Here is a 19,422-nt window from a genome sequence, read left to right as displayed (position 1 = left end):
CCGGGAGGCTAAAGGTGATATTGTAGCCTCTCTGCTCTTTCCCCCCTTTCCCCGCCCCCACCCATTCATGCACCTTTTAGAGGAGTCCCGTTTATGCTCCATGACACTTTTGGCTTGGGTTTTCCATCAACTTCACAATCCAGGCGGACATTCTCCCCTGGTCCATAGATCTGGCTCGTGGGTATTTTTATCCAGTATGGAGCAGCTGAGAAAAGAAGACAAGATGAAAATAGCAACCATTAAGAAAAATTTAGCTCACTGCAATGAGGAAAGTTGACTTCCCCAGGTCTCTTTTTCTAGAGAGTAGCACAATGCCCACTTTATAATGAGCTGTCCTCAAACTCCCTTTTTATTACCTCACATGACCATATTTCAGTCAGGAATAGGCAACTTGATGCTTTATATCTTTTGAACCACCATGCCAACCAAGAATTAGGGTCTGGGGGCCATTGTGCAAAACATCTGGAGGGCAAAGGTGGCCTATTCCTTCTTTTATAAATTCCTCAAGACCGGGAAGAACCTGCCTTTTTCTTCACCTAGGAAATTCCATCTATTTCAAATAATTGTCATTGTTTGTTGCTGGGAATCATCTGTCTTTTGCTTAAGCCCTAAAGCACAAAATATAGAGATAATGGTTGAGTAATAAGAATTATTATTATTCAATTATGGGGGGGGAACAACTCAATTGAGGTTGGGAAGTTTAAAGTTTAACGGCCTTCAAAGAGGATACAAAGTATCCGCTTAAATTTGCCCAAGTAAATGCAAAGGGGCTTATGAGTGCTAACTTTGGGCTGGGTTATAGCTAGCATGTCTGGTAAAGCTTAATTTCTAGGCTTTTACTCAGTATTTTAGTTACATTTGGTTTTACACCACAAACATGCATAGAGCACTGAGCTGCTAAGACTTATGGGTTGGATTCCCCAGCTCTCATCTTGCTGCTTTGCCACTAAAATTAAAATATTTATTACTGGAAAACTACATGCCCTCATTTAATGCAGTTCTAATTAGAGGGACTAGTATAACTGGCTAAAAAAAAAACAGGTGGTTTTTAGGTACACAAAATTTTAATAAGAAATTTTTAAAATTTCCATCCTTCAAAGTAAGTTGCCTTATTCACATATTTTCCCATTTATTCAACTCCTTTTCCTTCTCTCCCTTTTTCCCCAAAGCATTAAAAATGTCTGTTGCATCCCTATCTTTTTTTCCTCTCTTCCTGCTAACATCCTGTATCACAGAACATGACATAATGGTGCTGTGCCTCCATTCCACTTGATCCTCTTGCACACAACTGAATGCCATTAATGAGAGAAACACAACCTAATTGTGTCACATCAAATGGTATGCTGCAGGAGAAAGCAATCTGGAGTGACATTATCTCTATGTTGTAACATTTACTAATCTCACCATCATCTTTTCTCAAAAGAGGCATCTTGCTATTTGGAGGGTACATTCTTCTGGAGGTCTCTCTTCCCCAAACCTCTCCCCATTCTTATGCTATCAGACCCCACTGGATTAAAACTGTGGGAATACCCTCAATGTTAACGGTATAGGTGTGGCGGACACTGCCATGCTCATTATGAGCGATACACTGATAGTCTCCATCATCATCTTCTGTCACTGTTGGGATCGAAAGGGTTTTATTGTAGTTCTCAAAGATCACCCGAGGTGAAGGGTTCAATCTGTTCAGCTGGATCCATTCCACTGATGGTGTAGGGCTGCAGAGGAAGGGAAGAAGAAGAGGAAAAAGAATGCATATAAAAATGGTTTTTAACCCTGCTCTTGGCAATCTGATTCAACATCACTGGCCTAAGTCACTGCTTAAAATTATGTTGTTCAGCTAAAAAGGTTGGACTTTACTTAAGAATATTTTAAAAATAAGAACATATAAAAATGGCAGATGGGAGGACTCATCTTAGAAGAGACATCTTTCACCTGTACAGTAAAGCAGAGGGGAATACCCCTTCAGTGAAGAGGCTTTTTGTGAGATTTGTGGATATTTTCTTTAAAAAAAAAAAGAATTTGTTTATACATGTATTTATTTGTAAAGGAATTACCTTTCTTACCTTTGAAATTATTTTTTCTTTAGAACTAACAGGACACATCTGGATCAAGAGAGTAGTGCTACTGATATCAGTGAGACTTAAGTCAGTCTTCCCCAACCTAGCACTCTTTGAATTTCTTGGATTCCAAAGCCCATCACCTACATCCCTATGGATTCATTGTCTGGGGATGACAAGAGTTGTGGTCCAACACATCTGGAAGGTGCCAGATTAGTGAAAGCTGATTTAGGCCATGATTAAATGATCTCATTGATTTAAATGCATCTGGGGTTATGATGGAGAACTAGAGGATCCATCAGATGCTCAGCCCACCAAGCTCACCTCCTACCAGATTCGTTTTATCTTCACAACAAACCTGTGAGGTAGTTTTGCCTAGAGAAATGTGAGCTACATAGAGCAGGGATTGGCTTGCAAACTGTCTCAGCAAGACACCAAGCTGTTTGTGCCTCCTCAATCCGCTCTTTATTGTTTGTTTGTTGCTACCTAACAGCACAGTTAATTAAACCACTACTAAGCATGTAATCAAAGGGCATCATTCCACTTCTCTGCTGATGTTTTCCTTCTCATCATCAAACCAGCAGCTGAATGGCAGGAGGAGCTGAGTGTCCCTGGAGAAGCAGACGAACAAGATGTTTTTCTAATTACCACTGATGTATTTTGGTTTTTAAATATGTGTTTCTTTCCTACTTCCAAGCCCGCTCAAATGATGGGGTGATTTTTATGCAGTCAAAAAGGAAAAAGAGGACTGATCTTGGACTAGAGATTTCCACTGCCTCACCAAACCAGTAAGTAGCAAAAACTAAATCCCAGGCTCTGTCTTTTCCCCCTCAACAACTAGGAGTCAGCAGTCACAACCCCTTAAAACATATTCATTCCCTTTCAAACACGCATGCAGACACACACCCCTCCGACCTACCGGTCTGTTCACAAGAGGATGGGATTGCATTAGGGATCACATTAGAACCAGCTACTGAAATCAGGATACGCACTTCTCAAATTGGCCATAACGTTTTTGTTATCATAGCACAAAAGGTGTACCCAGCTGCCTCACTTGCAGAACATCCAATGCATGTTCCCAGCTGTCTTCCTCAGGTTATTCTTTCCCCCAACCTTTCCTTTTACCTTCCTGATTTTATGGTGGGGCATGGGTGTCCACAAGGAGGGGCTTAAAAAAGTCAAGGTGGCAAGATGCACCTGGGGTAGGCTTTGATTGCATGGTTCTTGCTGGCATCCTGACTTTTTTAACCCCCTGTGAACATCCCTGTGTAGCTGAGGCTTTTGGACAGTGTTAGCTTTTCTGCGCTGTTGAATGCAAGGTATTTCAGAGTTGTGATGTTTAAGGCCTGCGTGAGGAAATTAGAATTTGTCTCAGTAGGGCTGCTGTGATGCCAGCTGCTAAAACCAAGGTGGTTATGAAGTTGACAAGATGAGGTCTCCTTGTGAAGAGCAGGTTGTGAAACTGACCAGAGAAAAGGCAAAATGTCAGGGATGATGGGGTAGAGCCACTGATCTTGTTTCCCTTAAGGGATTTGTGGGAAAGAAAGACTGGTTTCCTTTAAAAAAAAAAAACCTTCCATCAAATCTGCAGGAACAAAGAATCCGTGTGTGTTTAAAGTCAGAAATGTTGATCTAAAAAACACCCCTCACCAGAAGCGGGCAAGTACCAAAAATTGGCCATCAAAAAGTACCCCTCCCATTTCTTCCTTAGGGAAAAAAATGTGCATCACACTTTCTAAAGACAGTGGATGTTACATTGTACTTTTTGTCATAAGTCCCCTAAGTAACAATTATATTTTACAAAATTACTGCCACCACACCGAGAAGGAGATCCAGCAGATCCTCCTCTCTGAGAGGAAGTGACCCTTTCCACGTGAGTCATCTTTGCTCTGTGGAAGCCACTGCCAGAAGACATCTGTGAAAGAAGCAACTACCATTTGAACCAATCCACATTTGGAATAAATCAGATATACTTGATCCGTGTATGGATTTAGCCAATGATCTTTCGAATCATGCACTATGTTTGGCTAACATTCTTTTTCTTTCCTTTGAATATTCAACCTCCCCATTTCTCTCTCTCTGCAAGGAAGCCTTTCTGAACTCAAGAGGACTCACGTGGCATTAGAAAGATATAGGATCGCACTGCCTGAGATCTTTACAGCAATATATTTTTTTTTTGATGGCAGGTATTTCCAAGTACTTACAGTCCTGCTGCAATGCATTCCAGTACCAAGGGCTTTCCCAACAGGGCCACATAGCTCTTGCGCGTGCTGTCTGGCACAATTAGAATTGGTTTCTGGTGGGAGAAAGTGTTGGCTGTGGAAGAGAAAGAAGAAAAGAATTACTGGTCACTAAAAGACCAGACAGCAGCAGAAACCTGCACAGATGGCCTAGGCCAACACAAGTTGCTGAACTTTTGGCTTTTGGCTGACTTTATATTCATATTCTGAAAATAAAGAGCATGTTGGTGGCTCCACTAATTTACAAGGAGAGGCAATCTGACTCACACTCCTTCACAAAGCCTTCCTCCATCTCATGCTTTCCAAATTAAATTGTGACCCAGCCATTAGCTATCCCCTTGGATATGTCTTCCTCTTTTACGTTCACGACAGCTTGGTGAGGTATATTAGGCAGAGAGATAAGAGACCAGCTGAAAGTCCCCCCAATGAGCCTTGAAGACTTGATCCCCAGTTATATTCACCAACCTAACTACTGTGCAATACTGTCTCTATCCTTACTAGGAACATACAAAAAGGTTCTGTGTCACTTCTCTAAGTCTTCATCTGTGGTGTAGTTTCTTGCTATCTCTGGTAAATTATGCGATTTACCAGAGATAGTAAAGATATCAGATAAGATAGATATCTTTACTAAAGATAGTAAAGAAACTCAGGTAAGTTTCTGAGCATTATGTAATGATAATAAAGAATAAAGAATATCCTTCTATAATCCACTGCTACAACGCCCTTCTCTCACCAAGCTGTTGTGAACATAAAAGAGGAAGACATATCCAAGGGGATAGCTAATGGCTGGGTCACAACTTAATTTGGAAAGCATGAGGTGGAGGAAGGCTTTGTGAAGGAGTGTGAGTCAGACTGCCTCTCCTTGTAAATTAGTGGAGCCACTGACATGCTCTCTACCCTCAGAGGTTTTAAACTTTGTATGAACATATCTCTCAATTTCCATAGTCTCATCACTGATTATCTCACAAACCCTGTCTCTACATGTTTGAGCCACTTATCTCTAAGCCCTCTAGGCAGGAAGCAATTGATTTTTACTGCCAAATATTAAAAGCAGTTTTCCAAATTTAATTTTTTTTTTTTAATGTTCTACCTTATTCTGCATTGATCAGATGCATTTTGACTAATATGTCCTTGAGGAAGATAATGCAGGACACAGAATAACAGTCTTTCAATTAGAGGAAGGCAGATTTTGGTTCAATGTTATGTGAAAATTCCTAATGGTAAGAGCTCTTTGATAATGGAACTAATTATCAGGAGAGTACTCCTTTACTGGATGTGTTCAATCAGAAGTTGGACAACTATTAAATGGAGATACTTTCATTTGGATGCTGGCACTGATCAGTGAACCAATAGCCCAGATGGGCCCTTCCAGCTCTATGATTCAATGAACAGCAACACTGGGCAAATACTGGCCATCAGGTACTAAGCGGGAAATACCAAAGAACATTATTGGGGATCAAATGCTGCAGTCTTACTCGATCTGTTATCCATTAGATGCTTAGACTTTAACTTCATGGAAGCTGGAGGGCAACAACTGGGGAAAATCGAAATACTAAAATTGAAGCAAATGACTGATAACCTACAGCAAAACCCAGGCAAGAATTCATTCCGTAATACTGCACATTTCCACAATCCCAGCTTAGTAACCAAGAAGTTCATATCTTCTCAGTTCATATGTTAAGACCATAAATTAAGCTGGATGGGCAGAAGGCCAGGATAAAAAATGTGGCTGGTATCTTCCTGCAGTAGCCAGCTGCTTCCTCACACCACAACACGGAGCACCTCAACACAGGGTGTCCTGAAGACTTACTGGGGATGACTTTTAGTTCAATAGGTTCTTTCTGGATAATGAGTCGGGGGCCCTGGAAGTGGGCATTGCAGATATAGTCAGGTCGACTGTCCTTCATCTGTACATTGGCAAAGTAGAGGTTTCCATCCTGGCCCACAGTGACTCGTTCATCTTGGGTGATGTGCTCAATCCCTGCAGGAAGAGAGAGGTGAAGGAGAAGCAGCAATGAGGCACAGTGAAGGAGAAGGAGTTATCGTACGACAGCTGAATGCCAAACCACTTTGCTTCTTGGCCCAAGCATCCCTGAGGGGAAAGAAAGCAAACTTAGTCTGTTCCTTTTAAGTCATAATGATCACCTTCATGTGGAGATTTTGGAGGAGGTGGTCACAGTAGAGGAACTTTCTTCTTTACTGTGTTTCAGAAATGGACTGTCACTTCCAAAACAGGTTCCAGAGTTTTGGGACATTCATAGTGTAAATTTATCCCTGAGAGTGGAGGACTGGACTCAGGTTCTTTGCAGCCAAACCTTCTCTTTTCAACAAAACCCAATTAGGTATCTCTGAGAAGTTTACAGAAAGCCCTTTCCTTTCTCTTGCTTTCCCATACATTCTTCCCAGTTGGCATGTAATATGATCTGAAACGATCCAGCAGCCAGTTCCAAGCAAAACACCATACATAGTGAATTTGGCTATATTTTCATAAGCAACCATTTACTTGATTCTATATATTTAATCAGATTATCTGTAAGAGTTCAGTATCTTTCTTGAATGGCACGATCAAAGACGTACCTGGGATCACGTATCTGCAAAACATGTGTGCCAGTATTACAATTCTCCCTTCCTCACCTACCCTGCCACCATTTGCTATCCATCCATCCATCCATCCATCCATCCATCCATCCATCCATCCATCCATCCATCCAGGTCCCTTCACTTCTGACGGGACTCTCTTACCATTCATCCAAAGTACCAAGCTTACTGCCAGCTCCTCTGGTTCTGTGAGAAAGGTAATCAGTCTCTGGATTTTGGTTAGATCTGTCACAATCAAATCCACAGTCCTCGGAAAGGACAGTCTCTAATACTCACTGCTGTTGAGCCAATAGATTTTAGGCGGATCTGCACTGGTGGGTGGGTTGCAGGGCAAGACTGTGTGGGTCCCTTCTTCTGCTGTGATGGGTGCCACCTCCTCCTTTCGCCACTGTGCATCTGGAAGGCAATAAAGCAGGAAGTGAAGCAATTAATGAATAGAAGGGGGGTGGAGGGGAATTGCCAGGGAGAAAAAAAGACTACTGTACATTGAGAGAAATTGTATGCATAGTCCTCTGGGCTAGATTCTTAACGTATCCAGTTATTCACCGTCCCTCAGGAAAAATGTATTTTTAACAGGTTTTTGATCATTACTCAGTGAGTGGAGATGCTTTGCTATACTCAACCAATTAAAGCAGAGACAGTTTACCAACCCATCTGCTGCCTTGGAGAACTAGTAATCATTTATACATTAATGAGTTTCTTGTTGAGATGCAACTTGAGCCAAGGACTTCTTAACTCATGGTTGACTTCTGAAATCTTTATTAATACAACATCCTCAATAGCATAAGCCATAGCACTGTTATTATTAAGAACAGGAAGATTTATTTTGAGATTAAAAATAAAGGATCGCTCTAATTTTTGAGCTGAGAGAGGATTTTCTTCATTAGTGCTGAAAAAAAAAAATCCTTTCTGGTATCAGTGGGTGTCTCCTTTCCTCTATCCCTCCAGCTTTTAAATCTTCCCTTCTTCCTTGACAGACGTGAGGAAAGCAAGGCTGAGATGGAGAGAAAGAGGGGAGGAGGAGGAGGGGCTGGCAATTACATCACATGATACCATGAAACCATGACAACTGTATCCATGGGAACAGGAGCAACCGGCTGCACTCCGGGGAGCCCAGGCAGGTAAAGGGGAAAAAGAGCCAGGGATAGACATTTATTGCAAGGGGGAGGAAGAAATTTATTTCTCAAAGAATTGGGGTGGGGGGGGTATGTATGTGTAGACATGCTAAGCTGCCTCATTGTGGGCCCCAAAATAAGTTTCCTCAGCAAAGCCGGAGTGAGAAACAATCCTGTGTGGGTGCATATGGGTGTGTGCAAGTGACACAGAGCTGGAGGGAGACAGAGAACTGGTGGGCACACTTATAAAACAGGGTGGGAGAAGCAGGAATGACACCTTGGGGGAGCAGAGGGGTACTCACTCTCAACAATGATGTGGCTCTCAGAACTCATGGCGGTGCCCAGTATGTTGCTGGCGTAACACCGATACAGCCCATTGAGCCTGGTCGGCACATTCTCATTGTTTGCATTGAAGATCAGAATCCCTGAATCTTTCCACTGTTCTATCCCTCGCACCCGGTTTGGATCAAAGTGTTCCCCGTCCTTGGTCCAGCGGTATCTGCCCAAAGGAAGACACATGAGAAAGGGAAAGGGCATACAATTTTCCTACCGAGTTTCTGTGCTATTTTTTCATAACCTCTGGCTGGCAGGTTGGTCTATATCTATAAATAACCTTGGTTTTCAGTATGCACTGATTAAGGTGGGTGGGACTGGAGAGGTGGCAGCGGAAATGCAAGGTTAGGGGAATTAAAAGCAGGCAAACAATTATTTCTCTGATACGCACGAGAACTGGGGGAGAGAGAGAGAAACCCATTAGGAGAGGAGCAGAGGTCCAAGTAAGGTCAGGGACATTTCCAGCATAGGAGGGAATAATGGAGATATTAAGAACAGGGTGGAATTTAGCAGCATTGTGCACTGTAAAATGTCCAATATCAATACCTGAAATCTCTTCCTAAAATTAGTCAGTCTCAGGGCTGTTCCCGTAGTATCTTAGAAAAAGCCAAATTGAGAGCTCTGAAGTGCAATGAAAATTCAAGGATTTCTGCAAATAGATGTATATTGTGGAGGTAAGTAATATCTGTTAGATTGCTCTGAATCAAAATTGGGACTTAGACTTGAAACAGAGGAGGGTTATACTGTAGCTGGAAAAGATGGAATCTATATAGATTTGTTCCTAGCAGAATGACTACTTCTCAGGAAGCATATTGTTACTATACTGGTATTGTATCTTTAAAAACACAAGAAACTGCAACCCACCTCAGAAAAAGAGAGTAGTAAATAGCGGGGTAATGAAAAATATGGTAGTTCATACATTTAAATCACTAAAATCTGGTACTTCCCAAACTGTACACTGAGAACCAGCTTGGTGTAGTGGTTAAGGCACCAGGCTAGAAACTGGGAATGGTGAGTTCTAGTCCTGCCTTAGGCACAAAGCCAGCTGGGGGACCTTGGGCCAGTCCCTCTCTCTCAGCTCTAGAAAGGAGGCAAGGGCAAACCGCTTCTGAAAATCTTGCCAAGAAAACTGCAGGGACTAGTCCAGGCAGTCGCTAGGAATCAAGATTGACTTGAAGGTGGGAAAAAAGTACACCAGCTGATTTAGATACTGTTTTTTGTTCTCAATATGCTTTATATGTCCTTCCAAGGAAGTCAGTATTCTTAGCCCAATATAGAAGCTAGAGATGAGTGAAGCTGACACTGTACGTCCACATGCTCTTAGATATGGAGAAAATGATAAAGAATCTGCGATTACCTAGTCCATCCTCAGTCACAGAAAGTCACTGGATGATTTTGGGTCAGTCACTCTCTCTCAGGCCAATTACCTCAATTGATTGATTGATTATGTGCCAACAAGTCAGTGCTGACTCTTAGTGATCACATAGGTAGATTTTTTTCCCCATGCAATCTGTCCCTAACTTGGTCCTTCAGGTCTTCCAACAGTTCAGCCGTTGCCACTGTAACTCAGTCCATCCACCTTGCTGCTGGTCATCCTCTTCTTCTCTTTTCTTCCACCTTTCCCAGCATCAGAGCCTTTTCCAGAGAGCTGGGTCTTCACATAATGTGTCCAAAATAATATAATTTGAGCCCGGTCACTTGTGCCTCAAGTGAGAACTCTGGGTTGATTTGTTAGATAAATATTTCAAAGGGTGGTTGCAATGGAGGAAAATAGGTCTTCTACTGTGCTTATTTATTTGACTGATTGATTGAAATGGCCGCCCATCTTATGAATGTGACTCTGAGCAGCTAACGACATGTGAAAACAATTTTTAGAAAATTAACAGAAGATAAAAACCTACAATGGTCACCACGGGTGAATCCAAACAAAACAACTGACAAAAAACTCTCAATGGGCCATCTAGCCTCTTTACCCCCCAGGCCCTGGAGCACATTCAGAAGGCCAGTAATGTTGGGGCCAATCTGATCTCGGGGGGGTATGGTGTTCCAGAAAGCAGGTACTGCAACAGAGAAGGTATATTTCCAAGGTTCCATAAAATAACATTCTTTAACTGAAGGGACCCAGAGCATGCCCCACCTATGAGACCTAATTGGACAAGTAGAAACAACTGAAGAGAGGCTGATTATATATCAGTACATACTGAATAACAATACTATACTACTAGTCTTGGTGTTGCTGAACTTTAACTACAATTCCACCATTCCTCATCTCTGCCATACTGGCTGAGACTTCTGGGAAGTGTGTATCAGCAACATCTGGAGATCCATACATCCCTAATGCTCATTTAGTTCAAGATAAACCTTCAATTTGAAACAGGGACTTTGAATGATTCATAGCCCAATCTTTACCCTGCTCTCCAGTGCAACATATATTAAAAATAATCCACTTTCTTTCTTTTCATCAGCCATCACTGCTTCTGGTTTTGCATTTATCTGTACTCTCTGTGACTATATGCACTTCAGTCAGTGACCTCTACAAGAAGGTGCCTCTTACTCTGACATCAGCCTTCTCTAGGTTGCTAAATAAATTTATGTAATCCCCATAATCCAGCACATTTGGAGGGCACCAAGTTGGGGTTGGTCTCTCTGACAATAGCCTTTCCCATTTTAAGGGAAAGGGCTTCCATTGTAATTCAGAAGAAAAAAGTGTCTCCAGGCCAAACTATATTGACTTGGGAGATAAATGATTAGATCTCCTGATGCCTTTTTCTTCATTTAGAAGGGGTGTGGGAGGGGAGGGAATGTTAAATTAAATTATGGCCATAGCACTGGGGAAGGGTCGTTAACCTTTTTTTATTCAAACTGTGGCCCAACCTAAATCCCCTCCCCACAATAAAGCTGCTGTTATTATAGGTCAAATACCTGTCTTGAAAAAAGAAGCAATTTTAACCAGAGAAACCAAAGAACCAGAGAAACTGCTTAAGAAAAAATAGTTAAATCTGTTTCTCCAGATCAATTCCTTCTTGCCCTGCCACAACACAAAAATATGTCTGTTTTTCAACAAATAAAAGCAAGGAAAGATGTGGTTTGGCCTTTAGCTGTCAGAGATATGGACAGCATTGTCCTAAGATCCTAAGAAGAAAATTTCCACTTAAAATTTCCCATTCAGAATGGAACTGGGGTAAGGGAAACAATACTGAACCTCGTCCATACTCACGTCACTGAGGGATTCCCAGTAGCCTCCCATTTCAGGACAACCTCATCAATGGGATACAAAACAATCTCTTTCTCAGGTTGTGTTGTGAATTCAGGTGGTTGTGGCACTAAGAAACAAAGAAGTGGGGAGGAAAGTGAGCAATCAAAAATTCCAACACTTAAAGGGACCATTGGTCCCATACTTTGAAGACCTCACCCTACCCAGGAATGATGTTATAACTTTACATTGCACAAGGGTAATAAAAGTACTATGCTATTTAGATCAGCAAAGCAATCACTGACTGTGCTTGGCTCCTCTCCCATCCCAGCCCAATCATTATCATCACCATCACCCATTTCATGGAGGACTCACAGTTTGTCCGGTCAACTGCGTCAGCAAGAAAACAACAAAAGAAAAAAGAGAAGTGCTTATTAGTGACCATTCTGCCATTCCTGTGCCTCAAGAAAAATATAAGCATGCAATTTGTGAAAGCAAGACTGAGAAGAAGAAAAATTCATAGCCACAGCATGATCAGTCATATGAGCACATTTTAAGTAGGAAGCACAAGTGTGCAAGACAGAATCCATATGTGAGATGATCAGGTGCAAGTGAGCGTGAGTGGGAAAGAGAGTTGGATGTTAGCATGCCATATTCAGTGAATGAGATAGTTGTGTTCTTCTGCACCATTAGAGAATTCAAAGCAAGGCAGTGTGCAAATAGTGCTTCTGTAGAAGAGCAGAGTGAGTAAAAATCTGCGTTTGAAAGCAGAACAGCTGCAGGAAACTCATCCAATAAAGTACAGGGCTTGGAGTATACATCAACAGGGGAAAAATCACTTTCTCTTGCCTTTGTATAACCTAGATGCTGATGGCAAGCAAGAGATGTTTGAGTAATGTTTGGTTCTGTTTGTTCTAAAGCCATGCCCAACTCCCAGGGTGAAACTAATGTGGTTTTTTGTTCCTGCTGTTGTTGAGGGAAGGGTTAATTTTGTCTGTCTATTTGTTTTGTTGCTTTGTTTCCTTCTCATGCTTTTTTCATTAATAAGAAATCTGGAAAACAGCAAATTGGGGATGGGGGAAACTAGATTTTTACTGCCTACATGCTTCTCCCATCTCCTATCTCCTCTTAACACATACTTGTCAGTTAAAAAAAAAAATTAGGAAAACACCATAGTCTCAGTTCTAAAGAAAATTATCCCTCATAATAGACTTCCCAACCTCTCCAGACATTTGGACTTCTTTAACTCTCATTGATTATGATGACTCAGTTTGTAATGAAGCCTGGCACATCTGGAGAAGAGATCAAGTTGGCAAATGCTGGTCTCTGGAGATTACCTCAGACTACTCACTACTTGGAAAAGTCATACCTCTTGATATGGCATTCAGTACTTCTAAGAGAAAAGTTATTTAGATTAGATTTAGATTTTTTTTAATCCTGCCTTTATAGGTTTTATAAATAACTCAAGGCGGTGAACAAACCTCATACTCCTTCCTCCTCCTATTTTCCCCACAACAACAAGCCTGTGAGGTGAGTTGGGCTGAGAGAGAATGACTGGCCCAAAGTCACCCACCCGGCTTTCGTGCCTAAGGCGGGACTAGGACTCACCATCTCCTGGTTTCTAGCCTGCTGTCTTAACCACTAGACCAAACTAGCTCTCTATTGAGCTAAACAAACTTGTACTCCCATCAAATGTTACCTGAAGACTCAAACAAAAGGAATGGGGATATGTTTTTTCAACGTACTATGAAATGTACGACACATTTCCCTTCAATAGCCAGTTCAATTCAGAGTTTCCTTTGCTCTCTGAATTGGCAGTTGTATTCTAGAATATACTGTAATGCAGAGAGTATGGACAAATATGTGGGAGTGTAGAAGGAGCTGCTTTAAAGAGGCACCTGCTTTGAGACATATGATACAATTTTGAAGCCTTCCAGCTTTATACTGTAGCGCAGAACAAAAGAATGCAGATGGAAAATATAATAACAGTACAGGTATAACTTTAGGTGGAAGTGGTGTGGGCACGCATGCATATGGACGTTTAGAGAAGACATGATGGTGATGCTCCTTCATAACATAACATCCAGCTCCACAAATCTATACTGATATGCAAGAGACGTTCAAAACAGGCTATTCCATCCCCACAGGAAGTACTACCAGAAGTGTCCCAAGTTTAGAGCAACACATTTCATATTTGGAACGCCCGTTTCAAGCTGACACAGCTCCTGGTGAGATTGGAACAGTGTCAAAGCAGTGTTGGATCAGCCCAGTTCAAGTTCAAAATATTTTACATTTGAAACATTTTGCACACTTCACACACACACACACACACACACAAAGTACCAGATTTAGCAAAATGACTAATGGGACAATCATCCTAAGAAATGCCTTTGACTGAATCATTTAATTGGTCCAACTCAATTGGACCAATCAGGATATTAGGACACACAGTTTTGTAGCCTTACCTGGTGATGCCAAGGTCTCAGTTTAGGATATTCTGTATGCAAAGCAGGTGGGCTTTGCTATAAACTATGACCTATTCTCTTTATTTCATTGCCCAATCAGCACAATGAGATGGTGCAGCTTCCCTTGACATGAAGTGCTACATTTTCATTGGGTTCCTTATAAGAAAAGTTGCCTGACATTTCTAGGCACAATGGACTGTTTCCTACAGGGCCATCTGAGTGTGCAGGTGGCTAGCCGGTTGTGTATCATATAGGATTGCCAGTGGCCTGGGGAGGAAAGAGTTCTGAAATGGTATCCTTAACAGCAATGACAATATAGAAAACAGCAGGTGACCTTTTCACAGCAGGGAAATAAACACTATTGCTTATGAATGTCTGCAGATCACAACGCACTTGCAAGAAATGGTTTATAACCTGGCAGTCTTATTGTGGATTGGCCATGTGAAGAAAGACATTTCCTATGCCGGTGTCTTTTCACTTCCTTACAGATCGAATGTACCATGGATGAGGCCAAACGTTCAGCTAGCTTCCGCAACCCCCTTAATTTAACAAGCTGAACTGATTCAAGTGTTTGGTTGAGTCAGCGACAGGTTGGAAAGAGGCTCCAATCCAATTAGCGGAGGGAAAGGGCCTCTAGGGAACTCCTTGCCTACTCATCCAGACATAAGGGGAGAGGAGAAGAGCAAAGCACACAAACACAGAGAGTGAGGGGAGGTGGTGGATGGGACAATAATAAGAAACCTAAATAGAAAGGTGAAGTTTTATGAGATTATGAGAGAAAGAGTTCATATCCTCTAAACTAAGATATGCAAACCATAACATGATTCCAGAACGCTGTTGGAGCCCAAGGCAAGTCTCATAGCTCTATATAAAATAAAAATGGGAAATGGAAGAAAGTTCTTGAGTTTATTAGGGAATCAATCATTATTTAGAATTAGAAGTGATTTTCATTTGATTTCTGAAAAGACTGGAGAATGGACCTCAAAATATTATACTGTATCTATTATCAATAGCTAAACTTTAATAGAAATGTGTTGGCTTTGGGGAAAACCTACTTTGCATACAGTTTATGAAATGTGAAAAAAATAAAGTTAATGCACTATAATTTATAGTGGGACATACTTCTAATAAAGAGGATTATATTGCATATGCACTGAATCAGAGACTGAATATTCTAAACTGTGGGTGTCTGTAACCAATGTAGCGATGCTAAGAGACCCACAAGCAATTCAGTTTATGGGCTAAACAGAAAGAGTGCTGTCTCTTTCCCTTCTCAGTTGGTCATTAGGTTATTTGAAACAATTTTTACAATAAGAATATTTTACATATTCCTGAAATTGTATTTAAATACTGTATTATGGAAATTAATCTCAATTTGGCAAATTTCATTTTTGTTCAAGAGCATCATATTTTGCAATGTTTTGTTTTGTTCTGAATCCAACACACGAACATTTTAGGGTTTGAAGTATCAGTACAGTTTTTCCCAAAACTGGTGCCTGCTGCACTGGCTAGGGATTATGGGAGCTGAAAACCTACATATCTGTGCCAGCAAAAATCAACGACTGAGTTCACACATCACAACTAAATTATAATGTAATTTGTTTATAATTTAGTGTATTGTGTGAATCTAGCCACTAGCCTATAAACCTTGGTTTATAGCTTAGAACTGTGTATCAGTGCAGCCATTCAAAAGTATGGCTAAGCAACCAAACTCATAAAATAGGAGCTTTATTTTATGAGTCTGCTTATAAATCCAGCCATATCCAGCTTTCTTTTGGCAATTTCATGCCAAAAATGGGACATTTTTCTACCGAATTTCTGCACTGCCATCTTGGGGTTCTTTGGGGGCTATAGCCATCATAGGCGAATTAAAATTTCTCTCTGTCCCCCAGTCTTGCAATTTATTATTTACTGAGCTACAAGAGCAATCTAAAATCAAGAATGGACCAGAATATCTATTTCTTCTTTTAGTGTTTTTTTTTTAAATCATAATTTAACTATCATACTATTGTGGTTTCCATTAATCATTCTGGATTAGACATTGTCCCCTATCTTGATTCCTGGCCACTGTCAGTAACAATTAGTATCTCAAAAATGTAGCCATTAGGATTTGTCCAAAAAATTTACATAGCAGAGATAGGTGTCACCAAAATTTTGTCACCACAAATGCATAAAACCTAACACCTACATATGAATTTTCTCATATGTTCAAGTCCACTTCTAAAGCCTTGCACCGAGTAAAAAAATCAGGCTAACACCATGAAGGAAGAGACTTTTCAGTATTCATAACCTCAGCACAGAATTCCCTGACACTAAAGATCCCTCAGACTGGCTTCACCTTGGACCTTCATATCCTGTTCAAAAACTTCAAAAACAAAAGAGATTGGCTTAAATCAAGGGTAAGCAATACAGTGCTCATGGACATCTCACTTGGCTCTTATCAGACTCCCTGCCCCACTGGATTTTTTAAAGATTCCTTTGATACAATCATCCTCATCCTCATGAAGCTGACATGCTACAAAGTAAAGCACCGGCTTCTAGCATAATTTTTATCTAGAAGCACACATGTTCCTTCTTTACACTGAGCCAGACTTTCAGAACCTCCAGATGGTTAGATTCCAACTTACATTGAGTAGAGATAGTTTAGCCCTCCTAAACTTTACCCACATCTCTTTGGAATTAAATGAAAATCCAATGTATCTCCCACTTTTACATCCAAGAGTATGAGCAATGTCTAACAGGGATGTTGCCAGAACAGGAAGGACTAGTTTGTTCTACAGACTTAGTGATTAAAAAAAAAAAAAATCAGGGACCTCTTTTTTCCATTGTTCTCCTCTGCTCTAACCTACACTTTCACTTATTGGTCAGGACTAACAATTCATGCTTATTAGGTGTACCACTGCAAGATAAAACCTCATGAAGGGACGATATACGTGGGAGCAGCAGAGGCTAACCTTGAATGCTCTCCCTGGTGTTAAAAGACAATACAGTACCTGCTTCCTGGTCTCTATGTGCTGTCCTTGGTACTGAAAACTAACCTGCCTTAAAAACTTGTTGCGAGGAACAAACAAGATTCAAAAATACAATTGAAATCAGTATGCAGAGGACAAGAAGGTAAGATTTATAACTTCTATATTTGACAAATTGTGTTAAGCATAAAGTACAGTAGTGCAGTTTAGTGGAGTAACTACCATTGCAATGTGATCTGGTAAACAGATTTCTGGATTTCAATCTAGAATGTGATTCATGTTATATAAAAATAATCCATATAATATGGATTGTCTGATTATATAGAATAAAGAAAAAGTGGTCCTGAATGAATGTGGACTGAATACAAAACAAAGTCTCCAGCACCTAAAAAACACATTTAGGTGTTTTAGTCATACAGAGAGAATGAGTGAGGTTTGGATTGCAAAACAAATATATGAAGAGCAAATGGGCTGAGAGGAAAGCTATAGATGGATGGAGTTGATAAGATTATCAAAAAGAGAGGGGTAAGAATTAAAAAAAAAAAGACAATGTGTGAATCAGTGAATGAATATGGTAGAAGCAAAGATAGTTTTGAAGGACAGAAAATTACGGAGTATAGTAAACGGTATTGGTGTAAATTACATTTAGTTACTACATTGTTTGTTCTTTGCATAACAGTGCTTAGCCCAAAGTGAATAATGTGATTATATATACACATGTACATGTACATATGAATCTAGAAGATAAAAGTGTAACTTCTACTACTAATACCGTAGATGACTTGTATCCATTATCTATTAGAACTATGTGTCTGCCTTTAAATGGTATTGTGACCAATCCATCTGAGTGTTATGAGAATGTCAGGAGGAAGAACTATGAAATTGTTTGCATGCTGAAAATATCAAAGAACGTAGAAGAAATGCACATGACTAGTAAGAAGTTCACCAAATGATGGCACTGTGTGTAGAAATGATACCATAAAGCTGAGATGCAGCAAGTGGGTGCAGAAGTGTCTCTTTAAAGTTGGACTTAGTCATTCTTGTTTCCCCTTTTATCTTTCTTCTTTTCATAAGCCATGCAGAATCACCCAGTTGTACTGATCAACATCTGCCTTAATATGCTGCTGCTGCTTCTTTTTTTTTTTTGGTCCTGTTAGGGTGGCAGTATGAGTTGTTAACCCAAGGAGGTCCTCTCTCCTAGACTTCTGATGGTATTGCTCCCACTTGCATAAGCAACGTGTCAGGAGGAGATAGATAAACAGACTAAGATGTGGGACATTACTAGAAAAGTTAATAACATAAATAATACACAAGAAAAGACAGTGCACTGTAGTGATTGGGGAGTAGTCTCCCTCTTAACTATGGATCTCCTTGGGTAGCTTTGAGCAATTCACTCTCTCTGCCTTTCTCTCTCAGTCCAACCTATCTCACAGAGTTGTTTGGGGATAAAACTGGTGAGATTTCTTTCTGTGGGTGTCATCTTGAACTCTCAAGCAAGCAGCAGAATATTAATTCAATCAAGAAAACAGAGAGAGGTGCCTTAAACACTCTGTAACTCTAATAAAACATTGAAGAAGAAAAACCCATACGCCTGCAAATCATATATCTCCAGAACATAAGTGTGCTGTTTCATGAGTCCAAAACTAACAAAAGATAGCCAGAATGCCTCACAGAGCCTCCTGTTTGCGAAAGCTATGTTCAGGGAGAGATCCCACCCTTCCCATTTTAAAACACATGTAGAAGAAGAGGCAATGCCTTTGCTACTCACAGCCTTCAGGAAACTTGATGGAATCTGCTGGATCACAGAGAATCAGAACCAGTGGCCAGAGCATCAGCAGACAGGCTGGGGTTGAGGCCATCTTCTCTGGCAACAGAGGCCAGGCCTCCTCTCTTCACCTGGGTAGTACTATAGGCAAGGAGGAGGCAGCTGCATGCAAGCCCCAATGTGACTTGTGGCTGAAGAAAGAACAAGAGAAAGAGCATGCATTAGCAAAAAAAAAAAAAAAAAGTGTAAATTGGTTTCCTTCTCCCTCCCCCCCCCACCCCCGGCAAAATGTCCTTTCCCCAAGGACTATAGTGCAGACTGCAAAAAAGACCGGAGAAAAGGAAAGAGGCAACGAAGCCCTGTATTTATTTGTCTGTATCATCCTTCAGTCCAACTTGTTGGAGGAATGTGCTATGTGTAAGTGGATAAGCAATTAGTGAAGCATCCTTTCGCAACGACTATTAAAATGGGGGTGGGGGAGAGGGGTACAAAGAGAAATAGAAATTAGTGTATCCTTAAATTAGAATAAAGGAAGAGTACACCCCAAGTCGGCCTATGGAGAATTTGCCCTGCAATGCTTTCTCAGTATGGAAGGAGAAGAGGAGAGCTCCTTTTGTTCAGGGAGAGAGAATGGATCATAAGAAGGCAGAGTGGAGGGGGTGGGAATCTGGAGAAAGGTTTCATGAG

The 19,422-nt window shown here is 40.8% G+C and overlaps 1 protein-coding gene across 3 annotated transcripts in view; it reads right to left on the bottom strand.

Annotated features, from left to right (window-relative positions):
* The window catches only part of L1CAM (L1 cell adhesion molecule), a 99,760-nt gene that overhangs the window by 55,957 nt on the left and 24,381 nt on the right, over window positions 1–19,422 (bottom strand). For all 3 annotated transcript variants that reach the window (XM_088137747.1, XM_088137749.1, XM_088137748.1), the window contains exons 2-9: window positions 18,739–18,926; window positions 11,561–11,666; window positions 8,313–8,509; window positions 7,172–7,291; window positions 6,108–6,278; window positions 4,262–4,373; window positions 1,531–1,715; window positions 74–205 (exon numbers count right to left, since the gene is read on the bottom strand). In XM_088137747.1, the coding sequence (XP_087993873.1) occupies window positions 74–205; window positions 1,531–1,715; window positions 4,262–4,373; window positions 6,108–6,278; window positions 7,172–7,291; window positions 8,313–8,509; window positions 11,561–11,666; window positions 18,739–18,829 (1,114 nt within the window). In that variant the 5' untranslated portion in view covers window positions 18,830–18,926. The remainder of the gene's footprint in view (window positions 1–73; window positions 206–1,530; window positions 1,716–4,261; window positions 4,374–6,107; window positions 6,279–7,171; window positions 7,292–8,312; window positions 8,510–11,560; window positions 11,667–18,738; window positions 18,927–19,422) is intronic.

Source organism: Python bivittatus, unplaced genomic scaffold (assembly GCF_059951505.1).
Source record: "Python bivittatus isolate LINGU-HERP-01145 unplaced genomic scaffold, Pbiv_v1 ctg000220_np1212, whole genome shotgun sequence".
In the NCBI taxonomy this organism is placed as follows: Eukaryota; Metazoa; Chordata; class Lepidosauria; order Squamata; family Pythonidae; genus Python; species Python bivittatus.
The sequence above is the reverse complement of the archived record's forward strand: the minus strand, read 5'-3'. Positions and strand labels throughout refer to the sequence as shown.